Below are 21,197 nucleotides of genomic sequence, written 5' to 3' on the forward strand. Positions count from 1 at the left end.
ATGAGAGGAAAGCACCACACGACAGGAGAGCGAAAGCAAGAGAGAGTGGATGCATGTGCGCGAATGTGTGTGGCCTTTGTTATATGACTTATGCTTCATAAACATGAGTTATTCATGTTTATTGATGAGGGCCATGTCATCCTCCGACTCTGTAACCCAGGCAGGATTAGAGGCCTGATTTGCATTATAAACAGACTCTCTGATTCACCTCATCACTCCATTCATCCCACTCTTTCCTCATCTCTCCCTCTCTCTCCATCTTTCTGATTCACCTCATCACTCCATTCATCCCACTCTTTCCTCATCTCTCCCTCTCTCTCTATCTCTCTGATTCACCTCATCACTCCATTCATCCCACTCTCTTTCCTCATCTCTCCCTCTCTCTCCATCTCTCTGATTCACCTCATCACTCCATTCATCCCACTCTTTCCTCATCTCTCCCTCTCTCTCTATCTCTCTGATTCACCTCATCACTCCATTCATCCCACTCTCTTTCCTCATCTCTCCCTCTCTCTCCATCTCTCTGATTCACCTCATCACTCCATTCATCCCACTCTTTCCTCATCTCTCCCTCTCTCTCTCTCTCTCTCTCTCTCTCTCTGATTCACCTCATCACTCCATTCATCCCACTCTTTCCTCATCTCTCCCCATCTCTCCATCTCTGAATCACCCCATTTGTACAGTGCCTTGCGAAAGTATTCGGCCCCCTTGAACTTTTGTGACCTTTTGCCTCATTTCAGGCTTCAAACATAAAGATATAAAACTGTATTTTTTTGTGAAGAATCAACAACAAGTGGGACACAATCATGAAGTGGAACGACATTTATTGGATATTTCAAACTTTGGGCGTGCAAAATTATTCAGCCCCTTTACTTTCAGTGCAGCAAACTCTCTCCAGAAGTTCAGTGAGGATCTCTGAATGATCCAATGTTGACCTAAATAACTACTGATGATAAATACAATCCACCTGTGTGTAATCAAGTCTCCGTATAAATGCACCTGCACTGTGATAGTCTCAGAGGTCCGTTAAAAGCGCAGAGAGCATCATGAAGAACAAGGAACATACCAGGCAGAGAGGAGAGGAGAGGAGAGGGGTGAGGGAGGAGAGGGGTGAGGGGTGAGGGAGGAGAGGGGAAAGGAGAGGAGAGGAGATGGATGGGGAGGAGAGGAGAGGAGAAAGGAGAGGGGTGGGGGAGGAGAGGAGAAAGGAGAGGAGTGGGGGAGGAGAGGAGAAAGGAGAGTGGGGGAGGAGAGGAGAAAGGAGAGGGGTGAGGGGTGAGGGGAGGAGAGTAGAAAGGAGAGAGGTGAGGGAGAAGAGGAGAGGAGAGGGATGGGGGAGGAGAGGAGAGGAGAAAGGAGGGGGTGAGGGAGGAGAGGAGAAAGGAGAGGAGTGGGGGAGGAGAGGAGAGGAGAAAGGAGAGTGGGGGAGGAGAGGGAGAAAGGAGAGGGGTGAGGGAGGAGAGGAGAAAGGAGAGAGGTGAGGGAAGAGAGGAGAAAGGAGAGGAGTGGGGGAGGAGAGGGGAGGAGAAAGGAGAGGGGTGAGGGAGGAGAGGAGAGGAGAAAGGAGAGGGGTGGGGGAGGAGAGGGAGAAAGGAGAGGAGTGGGGAGGAGAGGAGAAAGGAGAGTGGGGGAGGAGAGAAGAGGAGAAAGGAGAGGGGTGAGGGAGGAGAGTAGAAGGGAGAGAGGTGAGGGAGGAGAGGAGAGGAGAGGAGAGAGGAGAGGAGAGGAGAGGAGAGGGATGGGGGAGGAGAGGGGAGGAGAAAGGAGAGAGGTGAGGGAGGGGAGGAGAAAGGAGAGGAGTGGGGGAGGAGAGGAGAGGAGAGGAGAAAGGAGAGGGGTGAGGGAGGAGAGGAGAGGAGAGGGATGGGGGAGGAGAGGAGAGTAGAAAGGAGAGGGGTGAGGGAGGAGAGGAGAAAGGAGAGGGATGAGGGGTGAGGGAGGAGAGGAGAAAGGAGAGGGGTGAGGGAGGAGAGGAGAGGAGTGGAGAGGAGAGGAGAGGAGTTGGATGGGGAGGAGAGGAGAGGAGAAAGGAGAGGGGTGGGGGAGGAGAGGAGAAAGGAGAGGAGTGGGGGAGGAAAGGAGAAAGGAGATAGGGGGGAGGAGAGGAGAAAGGAGAGTGGGGGAGGAGAGGAGAAAGGAGAGGGGTGAGGGAGGAGATTAGAAAGGAGAGAGGTGAGGGAGGAGAGGAGAGGAGAGGAGAGGGATGGGGGAGGAGAGGAGAGGAGAAAGGAGGGGGTGAGGGAGGAGAGGGAGAAAGGAGAGGCGTGGGGGAGGAGAGGAGAGGAGAAAGGGGAGTGGGGGAGGAGAGGAGAGGGGTGAGGGGTGAGGGAGGAGAGGAGAAAGGAGAGAGGTGAGGGAGGAGAGGAGAAAGGAGAGGAGTGAGGGAGGAGAGGAGAGGAGATGGATGGGGGAGGAGAGGAGAAAGGAGAGGGGTGGGGGAGGAGAGGAGAAAGGAGAGGAGTGGGGGAGGAGAGGAGAAAGGAGAGTGGGGGAGGAGAGAAGAGGAGAAAGGAGAGGGGTGAGGGGTGAGGGAGGAGAGTAGAAGGGAGAGAGGTGAGGGAGGAGAGGAGAGGAGAGGAGAGGAGAGGGATGGGGGAGGAGAGGAGAGGAGAAAGGAGAGGGGTGAGGGAGGAGAGGAGAAAGGAGAGGAGTGGGGGAGGAGAGGAGAGGGAGAAAGGAGAGTGGGGGAGGAGAGGAGAAAGGAGAGGGGTGAGGGGTGAGGGAGGAGAGGAGAAAGGAGAGAGGTGAGGGAGGAGAGGAGAAAGGAGAGGAGTGGGGGAGGAGAGGAGAGGAGGGATGGGGAAGGAGAGCAGAGGAGAAAGGAGAGGGGTGAGGGAGGAGAGGAGAAAGGAGAGGAGTGGGGGAGGAGAGGAGAGGAGAAAGGAGAGTGGGGGAGGAGAGGAGAAAGGAGAGGGGTGAGGGAGGAGAGGAGAAAGGAGAGTGGTGAGGGAGGAGAGGAGAGGAGAGGAGAGGAGAGGAGAGGAGAGGAGAGGAGAGGAGAGGAGAGGAGAGGAGAAAGGAGAGGGGCGAGGGAGGAGAGGAGAAAGGAGAGGAGTGGGGGAGGAGAGGAGAAAGGAGAGTGGGGGAGGAGAGGAGAAAGGAGAGGGGTGAGGGAGGAGAGGAGAAAGGAGAGAGGTGAGGGAGGAGAGGAGAGGAGAGGAGAGGAGAGGAGAGGAGAGAGAGAGGAGAAAGGAGAGGGGCGAGGGAGGAGAGGAGAAAGGAGAGTGGGGGAGGAGAGGAGAAAGGAGAGGGGTGAGGGAGGAGAGGAGAAAGTAGAGAGGTGAGGGAGGAGAGGAGAAAGGAGAGGGGTGAGGGAGGAGAGGAGAGGAGAGGAGAGGAGAGGAGAGGAGAGGAGAGGAGAGGAGAGGAGAGGAGAAAGGAGAGTGGGGGAGGAGAGGAGAAAGGAGAGGAGGAATATATGAGAATGAGACACCCTACACAATACTACACTACACTAGTGCCAGTACACAGGTCATCCTGACATAAATCTGAGGGTAAACATAGTCTTCTCTGGTGCCAGAGACCAGACCAGAGAGGTGAAGAGACTGACAATAACTACGGTCTTTGTGTAAGTACAGTATGCACGTATAAAATTGCCACAGTGACATTGTGAGGTTGAAATAACAAACAGTAAATCCACTCAGCTAAACAAACGTCCATGGAAACTTTACCTGCGTTATGACATGTTTAACATCTCTTCTGTAGCCAACCATCAACCATCCCCACTGTTAAACAAACAAGGACGGGCTGAATGCTTTCACATTAATGTCTCGCTCCACTCTCCCTCTTTCAACAATCTCTCTCGCGCTCTCTCTGTGTGTGTCTTACCTGCCCATCTCTCTCTCTCACACTCTCGCTTTCTCTCTGTTTTCTCTGCCAATCTCCATCTCTCGCTCTCTCTAACTCTCTCACACTCTCGCTCTCTCTGTGTCTTCTCTGTCCAGCTCTCTCTCTCGCTCTCTTTCTCTCTCTCTCTCTCTCCCTCTCTCTCACACTGTCGCTTTCTCTCTGTCTTCTCTGTCCAGCTCTCTCTCTCGCTCTCTTTCTCTCTCTCTCTCTCTCTCTCTCTCTCTCTCTCTCTCTCTCTCTCTCCCTCTCTCTCACACTGTCGCTTTCTCTGTCTTCTCTGCCCATCTCTATCTCTCTCTCTCCCTCATGCTTTCTTTCTCTCTCTCTCTCTCCCTCTCTCTCTCTCTCTCCCTCTCTCTCTCACACTATCGCTTTCTCTGTGTCTTCTCTGCCCATCTCTATCTCTCTCTCTCCCTCATGCTTTCTCTCTCTGTCTTCTCTGAAAATGTATCTCTATTGCTCTTGCTCTCTCTCTATATCGCTCTGTCATTTCCTTGCCTCCATTTTCCCCAGAGCCAAACGTTTTAACAATCCATGTATTATTGACGATTGCATATTAATTAACCTACAAAAATAAATTAAAATAAAGACTTTAAAAATAAGTCCCTCTCTTGAATTGAGCTAAAACCCCTTTTGTCATTCAATCACTAACACACAGCAACTGTAAGTGACATTGCAACAGTTCATCTCCCCGTGGCTTTGCTAGCCATAAATAATGTCTGGCCAGGCCAACAGCTTACCAAGGGCAGCAGGAGGAGGAGGAGGGCCAGGAGGGGGGCGCTCATAGCGGCAGACATTTTGTTTTCCTCAGGGGCTCCAATTGTCCAATCAGATGTGGAGGTGAGCTCTTGAGGATGCACAGACAGACAAGGATGCTGGTCAGCTTTCTGGCCTCACCTTGGGATCTGGAAATAGACACAGAGAAACAGGAGATGTTAGACTACTGTTTATACACGTCTAAAGAATAAAGTAGGAAATGTGTGATGTAAATGTTATTTCTCAGTGTTCAGTAGTACATTTAGAGCAGAAACACACACCACAGACCTATACTTTTCTATCTAGATATCTGTTTGACTGTGGGGTAACACAGGACAGTAAACACAAAAACACACATGCTACACTGCTGATTAGAAATACAAGTCACAACATGAATCTCCATTCACCACAACCCAAATCTGCCACAGAGGTACAGTATGTAAGCCACTATACTACTGTATTGCATTACACACACGTTTACATGGTGACTCCTCAAGCACAATCACCATTGATTCAGTTCCAAGGAATGAGAACATCAAACCATAAAGACACTGATGGTATCTCACTCAATAACAAAAGGTGTGTGTGTGTGTGTGTGTGTGTGTGTGTGTGTGTGTGTGTGTGTGTGTGCACGTGCTACGGACATAAGACACATAGAGGCACACACACTTCTTTACACACAGACTCACACCCTCTCCTTTCTTCTCTCTAGAGTACCTCTGGAACCACAGGCCCTGTTATGTAACAGTCTCTGATTGGCTAAAGGAAGAGAGGCAGGAACAGCAGACATAATGGGTATTGAAGAGAGGAGGAGGATCAATAGCTTTCCACTTTCTCAAACACAGCACAGCTTTTCCTCTCAGCCTTTCTTATACAGTCCAGCCTTCCTTCTCCCCTCAAACCTTCTCCCCTCAAATAGCTTCCTTTTTTCACACATATCACTTCTTATACCCTCATAAAGACCGCGAGTGGGCAAGGTGAAGATTTATCTCAGAGGTAGAGTGAAAATACTCATAGAGGGGGAGATAGGGAGAGAGAGATATGATTCGCTTCACATATTCACAGAGAGAGAACTCTAAGATGGAAGCTTAAAAGAAATCCCGCTATGCCCTCTGACGAACCATCAAACAGGCAAAGCGCCAATACAGGACTAAGATTGAATCGTACTACACCGGCTCCTACGCTCGACGGATGTGGCAGAGCTTGAAAACTATTACAGACTACAAAGGGAAACACAGCCGAGAGCTGCCCAGTGACACGAGCCTACCAGACGAGCTAAATTACTTCTATGCTCGCTTCGAGGCAAGACCTTTAAACAGGTCAACATTCACAAGCCCGCAGGGCCAGACGGATTACCAGGACGTGTACTCCGAGAATGCTCTGACCAACTGGCAAGTGTCTTCACTGACATTTTCAACCTGTCCATGACTGAGTCGGTAATACCAACATGTTTCAAGCAGTCCACCATAGTCCCTTTGTCCAAGAACACTAAGGTAACCTGCCAACATTACTACTGACCCCTAGCACTCATGTCTGTAGCCATGAAGTGCTTTGAAAGGATGGTCATGGATCACATCAACATCATTATCCCCGAAACCCTAGACCCACTCCAATTTCCATACCGCCCCAACAGATCCACAGATGATGCAGTCTCTATTGCACTCAACACTGCCTTTTCCAACCTGGACAAAAGGAACGCCTATGTGAGAATGTTATTCATTGACTACAGCTTTGCGTTCAACACCATAGTGCCTGTCAAAGCTCATCACTAAGCTAAGGACCCTGGGACTAAACACCTCCCTCTGCAACTGGATCCTGCACTTCCTGACGGGCCGCCCCCAAGTGGTAAGGGTAGGTAACAACACATCCGCCACGCTGATCCTCAACATGGGGCCCCCTCAGGGGTGCGTGCTCAGGCCCATCCTGTACTCCCTATTCACTCATGACTGCATGGCCAGGTATGACTCCAACACCATCATCAAGTTTGCCGATAACACAACATGTAGGCCTGATCACCAACAATGATGAGATAGCCTATAGGGAGGAGGTCAGAGACCTGGCCATATGGTGTCAGGACAACAACCTCTCCCTCAACGTGATCAAGACAAAGGAGATGATTGTGGACCACAGGAAAAGGCTGCAGTGGAACAGGTTGAGAGCTTCAAGTTAAATGGTGTGTCCACATCACCAACAAACTAGCATGGTCCAAACACACTAAGACAGTCGTGAACAGGGCACAACAATGCCTATTCCCCCTCAGGAGACTTGAAAAGATTTGGCATAGGTCCTCAGATCCTATGGTATGGCAACTGCTCTGCCTCTGACCGCAAGGCACTACAGAGTGTAGTCCGTACGGCCCAGTACATCACTGGGGCAAAGCTTCCTGCCATCCAGGACCTCTATACCAGGCGATATCAGAGGAAGGCCCTAAAAATTGTCAAAGACTCCACGGCATGCGGTACCGGAGATCCAAGTCTAGGTCCAAGAAGCTTCTAAATAGCTTCTACCCCCAAGTCAAAAACAGCTCATCAAAGGGCTACCCAGACCCCTCTTTTATGCTGCTTCTACTCTCTGTTTATTATCTATGCATAGTGACTTTTACTCTACCTACATGTACATATTACCTCCATTACCCCGACTAACGGGTGCCACCGCACATTGACTCTGTACCGGTACCCCCTGTATATATTATTTATTACTTTTACTTTCAAATTATTATTATTTTTTTCTTAAAACTTCTTAAAGCATTGTTAGTTAAGGGCTTGTAAGCATTTCACCTGTTGTATTCGGGCGCATGTGACAAATAACATTTGATTTGATTTGAAGCTCTGAAAAAAAAACACACACACACACAAAGAAACGGACACATACACACGCACACATACACACTATGTTGGCGGGGGTTTGAAAACAGGCAAAGAGCTGCGTTCCCATGCAAGATGCTTTTGTGTGTGTATACACTGTGCTCTCTTTGATGTGACCCTGGACTCCACGTCAGTTGGGAGAATGATGGGGAATATATTTAACTTCAGAGGATATCTGTCCTTCATATATTCTCTCCTCCAGGAATGGTATTAGTGTGTGTTAATACAGGATAATGCCCAGAACAATCCTTGAGTTAGTCACTGAAGTCTGCCGCTCTATATTTAGACATAGGATTTATGAACGAAATTAACATACACAGACATATCTCACTCTTCATTATTAATGGGGAGAGAGAGAGAGAGTGCGGGCGAGAGAAAGAGAAAGGGATAAAGAACAAGAAGGAGAGAGAAATATAGAGAGAGAGGATAGAGAACAAGAAGGAGTGAGCGAGAGAGCAGAGAGAGAGAAAAAGAGAGAGGGGGGGATAGAGAACAAGGAGAGAGAGAGGGAGAGAGAGAAGAGCGTGGAGAGAGAAATAAGTAAAGAAATAGAGAGAATCAGACAGACAGAGTAAGAAGGAGACTGAGAAAGAAACAGAAAGGGAGGGGAAAGAAAGAGAGAATGTTCAGACAGAAGACTCTTCATCAAAATCAAAGCTGCCCTGGTTTCTTGCTCCCATTCTGTCTTTCTTTCCCATAAGTCACCGGGGAACTGTATGCATATAGTACAGGCTAAAGCAGCATTTCCCAACTCAAAGGGTGCACATTTGGTTTTTAATTAAGTTAATGGTATTTAGTTGTTGCTATTAGGGCTGGGCGGTATTTTACTATATACCAGTATTTATCCACGGACCGGTTTGGGTTTTTACTTTCCCATCTATAACGATATTTGAATGTTTGGTTTGTTAAATGTGATACGCCGTGTGTAACGTCCATGTTTTATAGTTAACTCCGCTACTTGAGTCATCCCTCTCTGCTCTCTCTCTCCACACCGCTTTCCACACAGACCTAGTGCCACCCCCTGTCACTCAAGGAGCGTATTTGTTGTTGCTTGACCACGAGAGACTTTCGTTCAGTCTGCATGGTCAATGTTGATGACTACGATGTTGTTTCCACTTTGATCTAAATATAAATTCACAAGTGTTCTATAATTACAATATTAGTTTGTGTTTATTACATCTGCAAACAGCTAGTTTGTGTTTTCTTTGCAAGTTAAGCTAAATCGTGTTAGCCACTAATGCTAGTTAAGTGGCTTGCTAACTAGCTAATAAAAGTAGTTAGTCCGAGCAAACGTAGCTAGCTAATACAGCCTGATACCAGTGCTGGTGGAGGCTTAAATCAGCATGTTGTTTGTGCAACAGTATCTTCTAAATCAAAGAGGAATAGGCGAGGCATGAATGTAGCCAAAGATTATAGGGTCCCCTAGGAAACACTGAACATCACTTTGGTTCCTAACCTGTCACAATAACTCATCCATGGAATTTTCATTTGTTGTCATGTCAACACTGTATTCAAAGTGCCCACTATTATTTATATTCTAACTATAAAATTATAATCAACCTTCTATTTCCATGATTCCAAAAGTTCACCCAAGTGTTTTGATCTAAATCACAAATGCAACATTTGGTTAAAAATAAGGCCTAGATTTTTTGCCCATATCGTGGCAGTGTGGAAATGATCTCAAATGAGTGCAGGAAATGCAGAAATGCAGGAAATTGTTTTAGGTTGAAGTTGAATTCAACAGTATCAAACAATCCAAATGGAGAAAGACCCATTGAAATAATTGAGAATATATCTGTTGCCACCCTAGGGTAAAGCACTACTCATAAAGCAAATTTAGAACTTTTATTAATCAAAAACATAAAATATAGAGGTCGACCGATTAATCGTCTTGGCCGATTAATTAGGGCCGATTTCAGGTTTGCATAACAATCGCTAATCAGCCTTTTTGGACGCCGATTATGGCCGATTATATTGCAATCCACGAGGAGACTGCCTGTTACGCGAGTGCAGCATCAAAATGGTAAATTGCTAGCTAGCATTAAACTTATCTTACAAAAAACAATCAGTCTTCACATAATCACAAATTAACTACACATGATTGATGATATTACTAGGTTAACTACCTGTGTTGCATATAATCAAAACGGTGCCTGTTAATTTATCATCGAATCACAGCCTACTTCAATTTCGTCAAACGGGTGATGATTTAACAAAAGCACATTTGCGAAAAAAGAACAAGCGTTGCACTAATGTACCTAACCATAAACATCAATGCATTCCTTAAAATAAATACACAGAAGTATGTTTTTAAATCTGCATATTTAGTTAACCTCTTCAGTCGACCCTCTACTTTTTTGAACATTCTGTTAAAAATCGCGCAACATTTCAGCGCCCTGCTACTCATGCCAGGAATATAGTATATGCATTTGCTTAGTCTGTGTGGATAGAAAACACTCAGACGTTTAAAAAACTGGTTAAATCACTGCTGTGGCTTTACCAGAACGGCATTTACATCGAAAAGCACAGGAAAAACTGATCACTGAAAATGGGGAAAATATATCCATGCGCTACTTGAACCCATTGATAAACGTGAACCACAATTAATTGGCTGAGGTTGCAGTACCTACAGCTTCCACAGGGTGTCTAGAGTCTTGTCATTTCCCTTCGAGTTTTTTCTTGGTCAAACACATACAGGACACCGTATCTAATCCGGTCTAGGACCGGATATTTTCGTTGAGTTTCTAGCCGGACATTTTTCCAGACAGACAGCTAATGATCTTTACATCGCCTCCTGATGAATTTTATCGCTTATTAACGTTTACTAATACCTAAAGTTGCATTACAAACGTATTTCGAAGTGTTTTGTGAAAGTTTATCGTCGACTTTTTGAATTTAAAAAAATGACGTTACGTTTTGAAACTATGTTTTTTTCGTTTATCACACAGTCTACATATAACGATATCTAGGCTTTATATGGACCGATTTAATCGAAATAAAGACCCAAATAGTGTTTATGGGACATCTAGGAGTGCCAACAAAGAAGATGGTGAAAGGTAATGAATGTTTTCTATTTTATTGTGCGGTTTGTGTAACGCCAAAATGCTAATTATTTTGTTTACGTCCCCTGTGGGTCTTTTGGGGTGTTGCATGCTATCAGATAATAGCTTCTCATGCTTTCGCCGAAAAGCATTTTAAAAATCTGACTTGTTGCCTGGATTCACAACGAGTGTAGCTTTAATTCGATACCCGGCATGTGTATTTTAATGAACTTTTGAGTTTTAACTAATACTATTAGCATTTAGCGTAATGCATTTGCATTTCCAGAGCTCTAGTTGGGACGCAAGCGTCCCGAGTAGAAGCAACAGGTTAAAAGAAATGCATGTTAGCAGACAATATTAACTAGGGAAATTGTGTCACTTCTCTTGCGTTCAGTGCAAGCAGAGTCAGGGTATATGCAGCAGTTTGGGCCGCCTGGCTCGTTGCGAACTGTGTGAAGACCATTTCTTCCTAACAAAGACCGTAATTAATTGTCCAGAATTTTACATAATTATGACATAACATTGAAGGTTGTGCAATGTAACAGCAATATTTAGACTTAGGGTTGCCACCCGTTCGATGAAATACGGAAGGTTCCGTATTTCACTGAAAGAATAAACGTTTTGTTTTTGAAATGATAGTTTCCGGATTTGACCATATTAATGACCTAAGGCTCGTATTTCTGTGTGTTTATTATAATTTAGTCTATGATTTTATATTTGATAGAGCAGTCTGACTGCGCGGTGGTAGGCTGCAGCAGGCTAGTAAGCATTCATTCAAACAGCACTTTACTGCGTTTGCCAGCAGCTCTTAGCAATGCTTGAAGCAAAGCGCTGTTTATGACTTCAAGCCTATGAACTCCCGAGATTAGGCTTGCAATACTAAAGTGCCTATAAGAACATCCAATAGTCAAAGGTATATGAAATACAAATGGTATAGAGAGAAATAGTCGACGCATCATAATTCCTATAATGACTACAACCTAAAACTTCTTAACTGGGAAAATTGAAGTCTCATGTTAAAAGGAACCACCAGCTTTCATATGTTCTCATGTTCTGAGCAAGGAACTTAAACGCTAGCTTTTTTACATGGCACACTTTTACTTTCTTCTCCAACACTGTGTTTTTGCATTATTTAAACCAAACATGTTTCATAATTTATTTGGGAATAAATTGATTTTATTTATGTATTATATTAAGTCAAAAGTGTTCATTGTTCATTCAGTATTGTTGTAATTGTCATTATTACAAATATATATTTAAAAACCGTCAGATTAATTGGTATCGGCTTTTTTTGGTCCTCCAATAATCGGTATCGGCGTTGAAAAATCATAATCGGTCGACCTCTAATAAAATACCATCAGAATGTAGAAAAATAGCATGATATGATTTTTATGTTACCAAGCCCTAGTTTCTATCTAAGAACAGAATATGTAAGTAACAGTCCTGATATGTCCGTCCTCCCTTGAGAGAGGTGAGTGCAGCATTCTAGCATCTGTATCTGTATGGTGCTGTTGATATACATTGCTCAAAAAATAAAGGGAACACTAAAATAACACATCCTAGATCTGAATGAATGAAATATTCTTATTAAATACTTTTTTCTTTACATAGTTGAATGTGCTGACAACAAAATCACACAAAAATTATCAATGGAAATCAAATTTATCAACCCATGGAGGTCTGGATTTCGAGTGGAAAACCACACTACAGGCTGATCCAACTTTGATGTAATGTCCTTAAAACAAGTCAAAATGAGGCTCAGTAGTGTGTGTGGCCTCCACGTGCCTGTATGACCTCCCTACAACGCCTGGGCATGCTACTGATGAGGTGGCGGATGTTCTCCTGAGGGATCTCCTCCCACACCTGGACTAAAGCATCCGCCAACTCCTGGACAGTCTGTGGTGCAACGTGGCGTTGGTGGATGGAGCGAGACATGATGTCCCAGATGTGCTAAATTGGATTCAGGTCTGGGGAACGGGCGGGCCAGTCCATAGCATCAATGCCTTCCTCTTGCAGGAACTGCTGACACACTCCAGCCACATGAGGTCTAGCATTGTCTTGCATTAGGAGGAACCCAGGGCCAACCGCACCAGCATATGGTCTCACAAGGGGTCTGAGGATCTCATCTCGGTACCTAATGGCAGTCAGGCTACCTCTGGTGAGCACATGGAGGGCTGTGCGGCCTCCCAAAGAAATGCCACCCCACACCATGACTGACCCACCGCCAAACCGGTCATGCTGGAGGATGTTGCAGGCAGCAGAACGTTCTCCACGGCATCTCCAGACTCTGTCACGTCTGTCACGTGCTCAGTGTGAACCTGCTTTCACCTGTGAAGAGCACAGGGCGCCAGTGGCGAATTTGCCAATCTTGGTGTTCTCTGGCAAATGCCAAACGTCCTGCACGGTGTTGGGCTGTAAGCACAACCCCCACCTGTGGACGTCGGGCCCTCATTACCACCCTCATGGAGTCTGTTTCTGACCGTTTGAGCAGACACATGCACAGTTGTGGCCTGCTGGAGGTCATTTTGCAGGGCTCTGGCAGTGCTCCTCCTGCTCCTCCTTGCAAAAAGGCGGAGGTAGCGGTCCTGCTGCTGGGTTGTTGCCCTCCTACGGCCTCCTCCACGTCTCCTGATGTACTGGCCTGTCTCCTGGTAGCGCCTCCATGCTCTGGACACTACGCTGACAGACACAGCAAACCTTCTTTCCACAGCTCGCATTGATGTACCATCCTGGATGAGCTGCACTATCTGAGCCACTTGTGTGGGTTGTAGACTCCGTCTCATGCTACCACTAGAGTGAAAGCACCGCCAGCATTCAAAAGTGACCAAAATATCAGCCAGGAAGCATAGGAACTGAGAAGTGGTCTGTGGTTACCACCTGCAGAACCACTCCTTTATTGGGGGTGTCTTGCTAATTGCCTATAATTTCCACCTGTTGTCTATTCCATTTGCACAACAGCATGTGAAATTTATTGTCAATCAGTGTTGCTTCCTAAGTGGACAGTTTGATTTAACAGAAGTGTGATTGACTTGGAGTTACATTGTGTTGTTTAAGTGTTCCCTTTATTTTTTTGAGCAGTGTATTATACCTCTCTCAGTTTATACTAGCAGCTTTGTCACTTCTGACCTCTCCTACCTCCCAGTGGTTCACACTCTACTCCCAGGACACTGACTGCTAGTAATACTGATAGTGATCCTCTACTATACACAGCATCCTGGATCAGTACAGGGAGGTGGATCACACAGACCTAGAGCACTGACTAAGCAGATGTTTCAGTGTTTCAGGTCAGGTAACTCAGAGGTCACAGTGCAACAGTGTGTTTACGGGGCTGTTGCCGTGCATACCGTGAGATCATGTTATCGTCTCGCCATGGCGCCTGCTGGCTACACAGTTACACGTCGCGTTAGAGCACTTTCACGGCTGAGGACATCAATGTCGACACTCACAACTCAGCCCTGCTCCTTTAGTTGTGTCATACGTACTCCATCATAGATTACTCCTGCCTTACATCCCTCTTCCCCTCCTCCTCACTCCCTCCCTCCATCCCCTATCTATGCCCTTACACCTTTTAAGGTTATCCCCCTCTCTTTTCACAGACACCTCCTCCTACCTCCACCCTCCTCTCTCTTCCCCTACCTCCCTCCACCCCCCCTTTCCCCCTCTCTTCCCCTACCTCCCTCCATCCCCCTTTCCCCCTCTCTTCCCCTACCTCCCTCCATCCCCCCTTTCCCTCTCTCTTCCCCTACCTCCCTCTGTCCCCCTTTCCCCTCTCTTCCCCTACCTCTCTCCATCCCCCTTTCCCTCTCTCTTCCCATACCTCCCTCCATCCCCCTTTCCCTCTCTCTTCCCATACCTCCCTCCATCCCCCTTTCCCTCTCTCTTCCCCTACCTCACTCTGTCCCCCTTTCCCCCTCACTTCCCCTACCTCCCTCCATCCCCCTTTCCCCCTCTCTTCCCCTACCTCCCTCTGTCCCCCTTTCCCCTCTCTTCCCCTACCTCACTCTGTCCCCCTTTCCCCCTCTCTTCCCCTACCTCCCTCTGTCCCCCCTTTCCCCCTCTCTTCCCCTACCTCCCTCTGTCCCCCCTTTCCCCCTCTCTTCCCCTACCTCCCTCTGTCCCCCTTTCCCCCTCTCTTCCCCTACCTCCCTCTGTCCCCCCTTTCCCTCTCTCTTCCCCTACCTCCCTCTGTCCCCCCTTTCCCCCTCACTTCCCCCTACCTCCCTCTGTCCCCCTTTCCCCCTCTCTCCCCTACCTCTCTCCATCCCCCTTTCCCTCTCTCTTCCCCTACCTCCCTCTGTCCCCCCTTTCCCCCTCTCTCCCCTACCTCCCTCCATCCCCCTTTCCCTCTCTCTTCCCCTACCTCACTCTGTCCCCCCTTTCCCCCTCTCTTCCCATACCTCTCTCCATCCCCCTTTCCCTCTCTCTTCCCATACCTCCCTCCATCCCCCCTTTCCCTGTCTTTTCCCCTACCTCTCTCCATCCCCCTTTCCCTCTCTCTTCCCATACCTCCCTCCATCCCCCTTTCCCTCCCTCTTCCTCTGCAGCTACTACCCCTCAGTACATACCTCTCACTTCCTCTACACCTCTTCCTCCCTCCATCCCTCTATCTTCCCCTCTCCCTCTTCCCTGCTCTCACTGACTGTCACACTACATTAACCGATGAGTTTCAGATGAGTGAGTAGTGTCTCCGACCCTGGCGTGGTCTGGCTGCTCTCTGTCTGTCTCTACAGTATGTGGTGAAATGAAAACATCACTGAGAGGTAGGAGAGTTCTGGGCCTGTATCCATGAAGCCTCTCAGAGTATGAGTGCTGATCTAGGATCAGGTCTGCCTTGTCCATGCAATTGTATTGATTGTGATCTAAAAGTCAAAACTGATCCTAGATCAACACTCCTACTCTGTGATGATTTATGAATCCCGTCCCAGTACTGACTAGCTGCTATATGGTAAACTACGAGGGGAGGGATGTGCATTGTGCACTGCGTAATACAGCACCATACTGTAGGACTAAGTGCAAATTAAAACATCACTTCCTTGTATTGTGGTTGCGGCACCACATCAACATGAAGAACACGGAGTCCCTTTATTTAACTAAGTAGCATAAAGATGCTCAGTCTGTTTGACTTTGTCTTTAGTGTAGTGCTGCTGAGCTGTAACTGGGTCCCATGCCTAATGTCCTTTCCTCCTCCTCTGGGCTCTGGGTTCTGCTACACTGCCGTTTAAACACACACACATTTCAGGCAGATCACTCAAGAGTGACTTCGAAATTATGTTTTGGAGAAACAGAACAATAATGAGCAGGAGTTAACCAAGGGTGTCAAAAACACTTCGAAATTTGAAGTTTGGAGCAACATGGGTAAACGGCCTAATTCTGAAGTGAAAATGTGAGAGCTAGTTGCACATTCAGTACGCCTACGCATGCACATAATATTCAGTGGTTTGCTGCATATACTTTGTTTTGCAAATCAGCTGGTAGTTATTAAGATTAATCAATTTGATGGTACAGAGGCTTTGTAGAACCAACCATCTGAACAGCGACCACAGAGGACAGACTCCAGCCACACACACACACACACACACACACACACACACACACACACACACACACACACACACACACAGTATATTTACCAGGAGCAGGAGAAAAAGGGAAAGCTATATAGTATAAAGCTGCTAGTGTATATTGACCAGTTTTCTACAGTATAACAGATGCTAATAGCAGAGGGGAGAAGACAGAAGAGAAAGCTGGCAGAAGAGGAGAGAAGGGAAGAAAGAAGAGAAGGGAGGAAAGAAGAGAAGGGAGGGAGGAGAGAAAATAGGAGAGAAGGGAAGGGAGGGAGGAGAGAAAACAGGAGAGAATGGAAGGGGGAGGAGAGAAAACAGGAGAGAAGGGAAGGGGGAGGAGAGAAAATAAGAGAGAAGGGAAGGGGAGGAGAGAAAACAGGAGAGAAGGGAAGGGGGAGGAGAGAAAATAGGAGAGGAGGGAAGGGGGAGGAGAGACAATAGGAGAGAAGGGAAGGGGGAGGAGAGAAAATAGGAGAGAAGGGAAGGGAGGAGAGAAAATAGGAGAGAAGGGAAGGGGGAGGAGAGAAGGGAGGAAAGAAGAGAAGGGAGGGAGGAGAGAAAATAGGAGAGAAGGGAAGGGAGGAGAGAAGGGAGGAAAGAAGAGAAGGGAGGGAGGAGAGAAAATAGGAGATAAGGGAAGGGAGGAGATAGGGAGGAAAGAAGAGAAGGGAGGGAGGAGAGAAAATAGGAGAGAAGGGAAGGAAGGGAGGGAGGAGAGAAAATAGGAGAGAAGGGAAGGAAGGGAGGGAGGAGAGAAAATAGGAGAGAAGGGAAGTGAGGAGAGAAGGGAGGAAAGAAGAGAAGGGAGGGAGGAGAGCAAATAGGAGAGAAGGGAAGGGAGGGAGGAGAGAAAATAGGAGAGAAGGGAAGGGAGGGAGGAGAGAAAACAGGAGAGAATGGAAGGGAGGAGAGAAAACAGGAGAGAAGGGAAGGGAGGGAGGAGAGAAAACAGGAGAGAAGGGAAGGGAGGAGAGAAGGGAGGAAAGAAGAGAAGGGAGGGAGGAGAGAAAATAGGAGAGAAGGGAAGGGAGGAGAGAAGGGAGGAAAGAAGAGAAGGGAGGGAGGAGAGAAAATAGGAGATAAGGGAAGGGAGGAGATAAGGGAGGAAAGAAGAGAAGGGAGGGAGAAGAGAAAATAGGAGAGAAGGGAAGGAAGGGAGGGAGGAGAGAAAATAGGAGAGAAGGGAAGTGAGGAGAGAAGGGAGGAAAGAAGAGAAGGGAGGGAGGAGAGCAAATAGGAGAGAAGGGAAGGGAGGGAGGAGAGAAAACAGGAGAGAATGGAAGGGAGGAGAGAAAACAGGAGAGAAGGGAAGGGAGGGAGGAGAGAAAACAGGAGAGAAGGGAAGGGAGGGAGGAGAGAAAACAGGAGAGAAGGGAAGGGAGGGAGGAGAGAAAACAGGAGAGAAGGGAAGGGGGGAGGAGAGAAAACAGGAGAGAAGGGAGGGAGGAGAGAAAACAGGAGAGAAGGGAAGGGAGTGAGGAGAGAAAACAGGAGAGAAGGGAAGGGAGGGAGGAGAGAAAACAGGAGAGAAGGGACGGGAGGAGAGAAAACAGGAGAGAAGGGAAGGGAGGGAGGAGAGAAAACAGGAGAGAAGGGACGGGAGGAGAGAAAACAGGAGAGAAGGGAAGGGAGGGAGGAGAGAAAACCGGAGAGAAGGGAAGGGAGGGAGGAGAGAAAACAGGAGAGAAGGGACGGGAGGAGAGAAAATAGGAGAGAAGGGAAGGGAGGAGAGAAAACAGGAGAGAAGGGACGGGAGGGAGGAGAGAAAACAGGAGAGAAGGGAAGGGAGGGAGGAGAGAAAACAAGAGAGAAGGGACGGGAGGAGAGAAAGCAGGAGAGAAGGGAAGGGAGGAGAGAAAGCAGGAGAGAAGGGAAGGGAGGGAGGAGAGAAAACAGGAGAGAAGGGAAGGGAGGGAGGAGAGAAAACAGGAGAGAAGGGACGGGAGGAGAGAAAGCAGTGATTTCATTGATACAATGACAGATTGCAAGGTCACACAGCTGTTTCCTACAGGGTGTGGGCTTTCTGTATATACAGGAACAGGACTATAGAGTGTATCTGCATTATGTATAAAAAGGCTTGGATTATACCATGGTCTTGTGTTTGAATCCGTATGTTTTATTAATGTATTGTGTGGAAACTAGGGAAAGGATGTAAACATTGATCTCAGGAATTTGAGTTTTACACAGAAATAACCATCTATAGCGCTTGCTATCCATATTATAGACATGTTGGGTTTTTCTGTGGTTGGAAAATGATTAGCATAGCAACAATCCAATAGCAAATCATATTAGCATGATAATCAATCATACAATTATGCTGGACTGCTGTGAGCCCTGGTGCACTGTGGACCTTTTGTTATAGCCTAGGCAAAATGTGTTATCCTGGAAGGTTATATTTTTGAGATAAAAATGAAGCTAATTATTGGGAGGGGGGGCAGTATTAACCATTGATATGGAGACAATAGTGCTGTGGGCGTGGTGTGTTATACGTAGCTATAGTTTACGTAGCTATAAACCAGACATATATCATTCATATATTATTACATGTATAAAACAGCAATTGTGTTTTCTTAAAATGTTATGTTATTGTTGTCTTATAACAATAGCATTATATCTAAAAATTGGCTGCGATTAAGAATAGCTGTAAAAAGCGGTAACAGAAAGGATCCTTGAAGAAGCTTTTCATAGTGTGGCCTTGCAATTACGACGGAAAACATAAATCAATACCCCTCTATTAAAACGTGCTTTATAAATGGCAATTCATTGAGTCCATTGATAAAGAGATATATTGTCAGATGACAGTGGCCCTGTAAAGAAATACATAACTGTATTCTGAGCCTAACCTATAATTCAATTCACGGGAGAAGAAAATACCCAATTTACCCACACCATTGGAGTGTTCTTGATGCACAAGACAAGGGCAGTGTGTGTTGTGTCAATTTCCATCGGCTTAAATGCATTATCTTCTATACATTATATTTCCTCTTTCTCTCTATGGGCAAACATCAACCTACCAGCGATTGTAAAGTATCCCTCTAAGCTCAACTCTCCCTCAACACATACCGCAAGATGCCCGGTCCCCGCGAGGCGATGGTGAGGCGCGCTCGGATCATACTGATACACACACCGGCTGCGGTGCAGATTGCATACCGTTATTCGCTCTTGTTCACATGCGAAGCAAGGCACGGAAATCAATAAGGCTGTATGTTATATAACATCAGAAATATCAATCTCATCTACACTGTTCTCTGAAATGTGCAGATAAACACCGTAGTAACCGCAAAATAGAAAAACAGGCATTTGTCGTAGCCTATGCAAAACACTTTAGAGGAGATTGGTAGTCCATTACATGATGATGAATAGGCAGACTAGAATTGCTTCAGAAGGAGCGGCCGGGTTGATAATAAATCTTACCATCTCAGCGGTGATATCCATAAAACAACAGCACGACTTGAGTGAAATCTCCTTCTTGGTTTTTAGTGTTGAAGGGGAGAGGAGGAGAACCGCAACACCGGGCGCTTTCTTGGTGCAAAGCAACTCCCTCAGGGCGCAGTCGGACGGCCAGGGAACTTATGAGTTCAGTTAAGCAGGTTCTCCTCACTCGACACCATTTATGAGGGTATTCACGTTGAAAGGGAGAGGGGCAAAATTAGAGAATTGAAGATAATTGGAAAATACTGTGTTCAACGCAGATCTGACTCCGTCTGTGACTCGAATCTCGGTTCGGGGAATTATGACTGTTGTTATTTAATCATGCCATTCCACTGCCTTGCGGTTAACTGCGTGTGGTCACGTCGCTCGATCATGAAGTATGCGCTGCGCATTTCAACAAGCATGTCTCTCTCTCTCTCTCTCTCTCTCTCTCTCTCTCTCAACACTGAGACAATGCTGTACGTGCACTAACACCCCCACAGAACAGCTGTTTCAAGCCGAGCGTAGTTAGTGAAACCTAACTATCCACACACACTAACTATACAGCGAAACGATATGTTGTCACTTTGTTATGAGTGGTTCAACATGCACTGGATAAATGCTGCATATTTTGTCTCTGTATATAGTCTAATGTTTCAAATTCATCTTTGTCAGTTGATTGGAGGTAAAAGAACAACACAATACTGTCATCTCCATTGACTGTCTAGCCAAAATAGAAAGGCACAGATGGACACCTGCCATTAGGCCCAAGAATGACAAACAATTGGAAAAGAACACCATTACATTGAATTTATTTTGGACATGTTGAGCATCAAAATTACACTTAATTTGGCTGCTTTCAATGCTTTCTACATATTGACAAATTTGATCACAGCAAAAATACCTTTTATTAGTCTTTCAATGCGTTGTCTTTATATATTGATACAAAATTCAACCCAGCCGGTAACCCATTGCATAAGACTCATCCTCAGAGCCGTTGAAGATTAGCCAAACACTGCTCACTTGCTCGTAAAATCCCATACACACAATATTTGGACATCATTTTTGTAAATCTCCATCGATGGCCATTCGCTGGAATAATCATTTAAGTTTAAATTGTGATGACGCATGTACGGGGGAGGACAAGCAGGCAGGCCTTTAGAGAAGTGTATCTAAAAATATGCTCTCTCTCTCTCGGACTGACTGCCTGACTGACATCAACATTCTGTTCTTCTTCCGGAGAAGAGAGGAACGAGGAAAACAAACCTAGAGCTCTCTTACTTTCTTTCTCAGGGTGGCAAAGACATCTGATCCCTACATCGGCCTGCCTCCTGGTCTGCCTGCCTCCTGGTCTGCCTGACTCCTGGTCTGCCTGCCTCGTGGTCTGCCTGACTCCCTCCCTCCCTCCCTCCCTCCCTCCCTCCCTCCTCCTCCCTCCCTCTGCCGTCTGCCTGCCTCCTGGTCTGCCTGTCTCCTGGTCTGCCTGCCTCCTGGTCTGCCTGCCTCCTGGTCTGCCTGCCTCCTGGTCTGTCTGCCTCCTGGTCTGCCTGACTGCCTGACTGCCTCCCTCCCTCCCTCCTGGTCTGCCTGCCTCCTGGTCTGCCTGACTGCCTCCCTCCCTCCCTCCCTCCTGGTCTGCTTGCCTCCTGGTCTGCCTGACTGCCTCCCTCCCTCCCTCCTGGTCTGCCTGCCTCCTGGTCTGCCTGACTGCC

General features: G+C 46.9%; 1 protein-coding gene across 1 annotated transcript in view; it reads right to left on the reverse strand.

Annotated features, from left to right (window-relative positions):
• Positions 1–19,861, reverse strand: part of adcyap1r1b (adenylate cyclase activating polypeptide 1b (pituitary) receptor type I) — a 117,615-nt gene extending 97,754 nt beyond the window's left edge. The window contains exons 1-2 of the mRNA XM_065009187.1: positions 19,489–19,861; positions 4,590–4,754 (exon numbers count right to left, since the gene is read on the reverse strand). Of these exons, the coding sequence (XP_064865259.1) occupies positions 4,590–4,646 (57 nt within the window). The 5' untranslated portion in view covers positions 4,647–4,754; positions 19,489–19,861. The remainder of the gene's footprint in view (positions 1–4,589; positions 4,755–19,488) is intronic.
• Between the last annotated feature and the right edge of the window lie 1,336 nt (positions 19,862–21,197).

The sequence above is a fragment of the Oncorhynchus nerka genome, linkage group LG24 (assembly GCF_034236695.1).
Source record: "Oncorhynchus nerka isolate Pitt River linkage group LG24, Oner_Uvic_2.0, whole genome shotgun sequence".
Lineage (NCBI taxonomy): Eukaryota > Metazoa > Chordata > Actinopteri > Salmoniformes > Salmonidae > Oncorhynchus > Oncorhynchus nerka.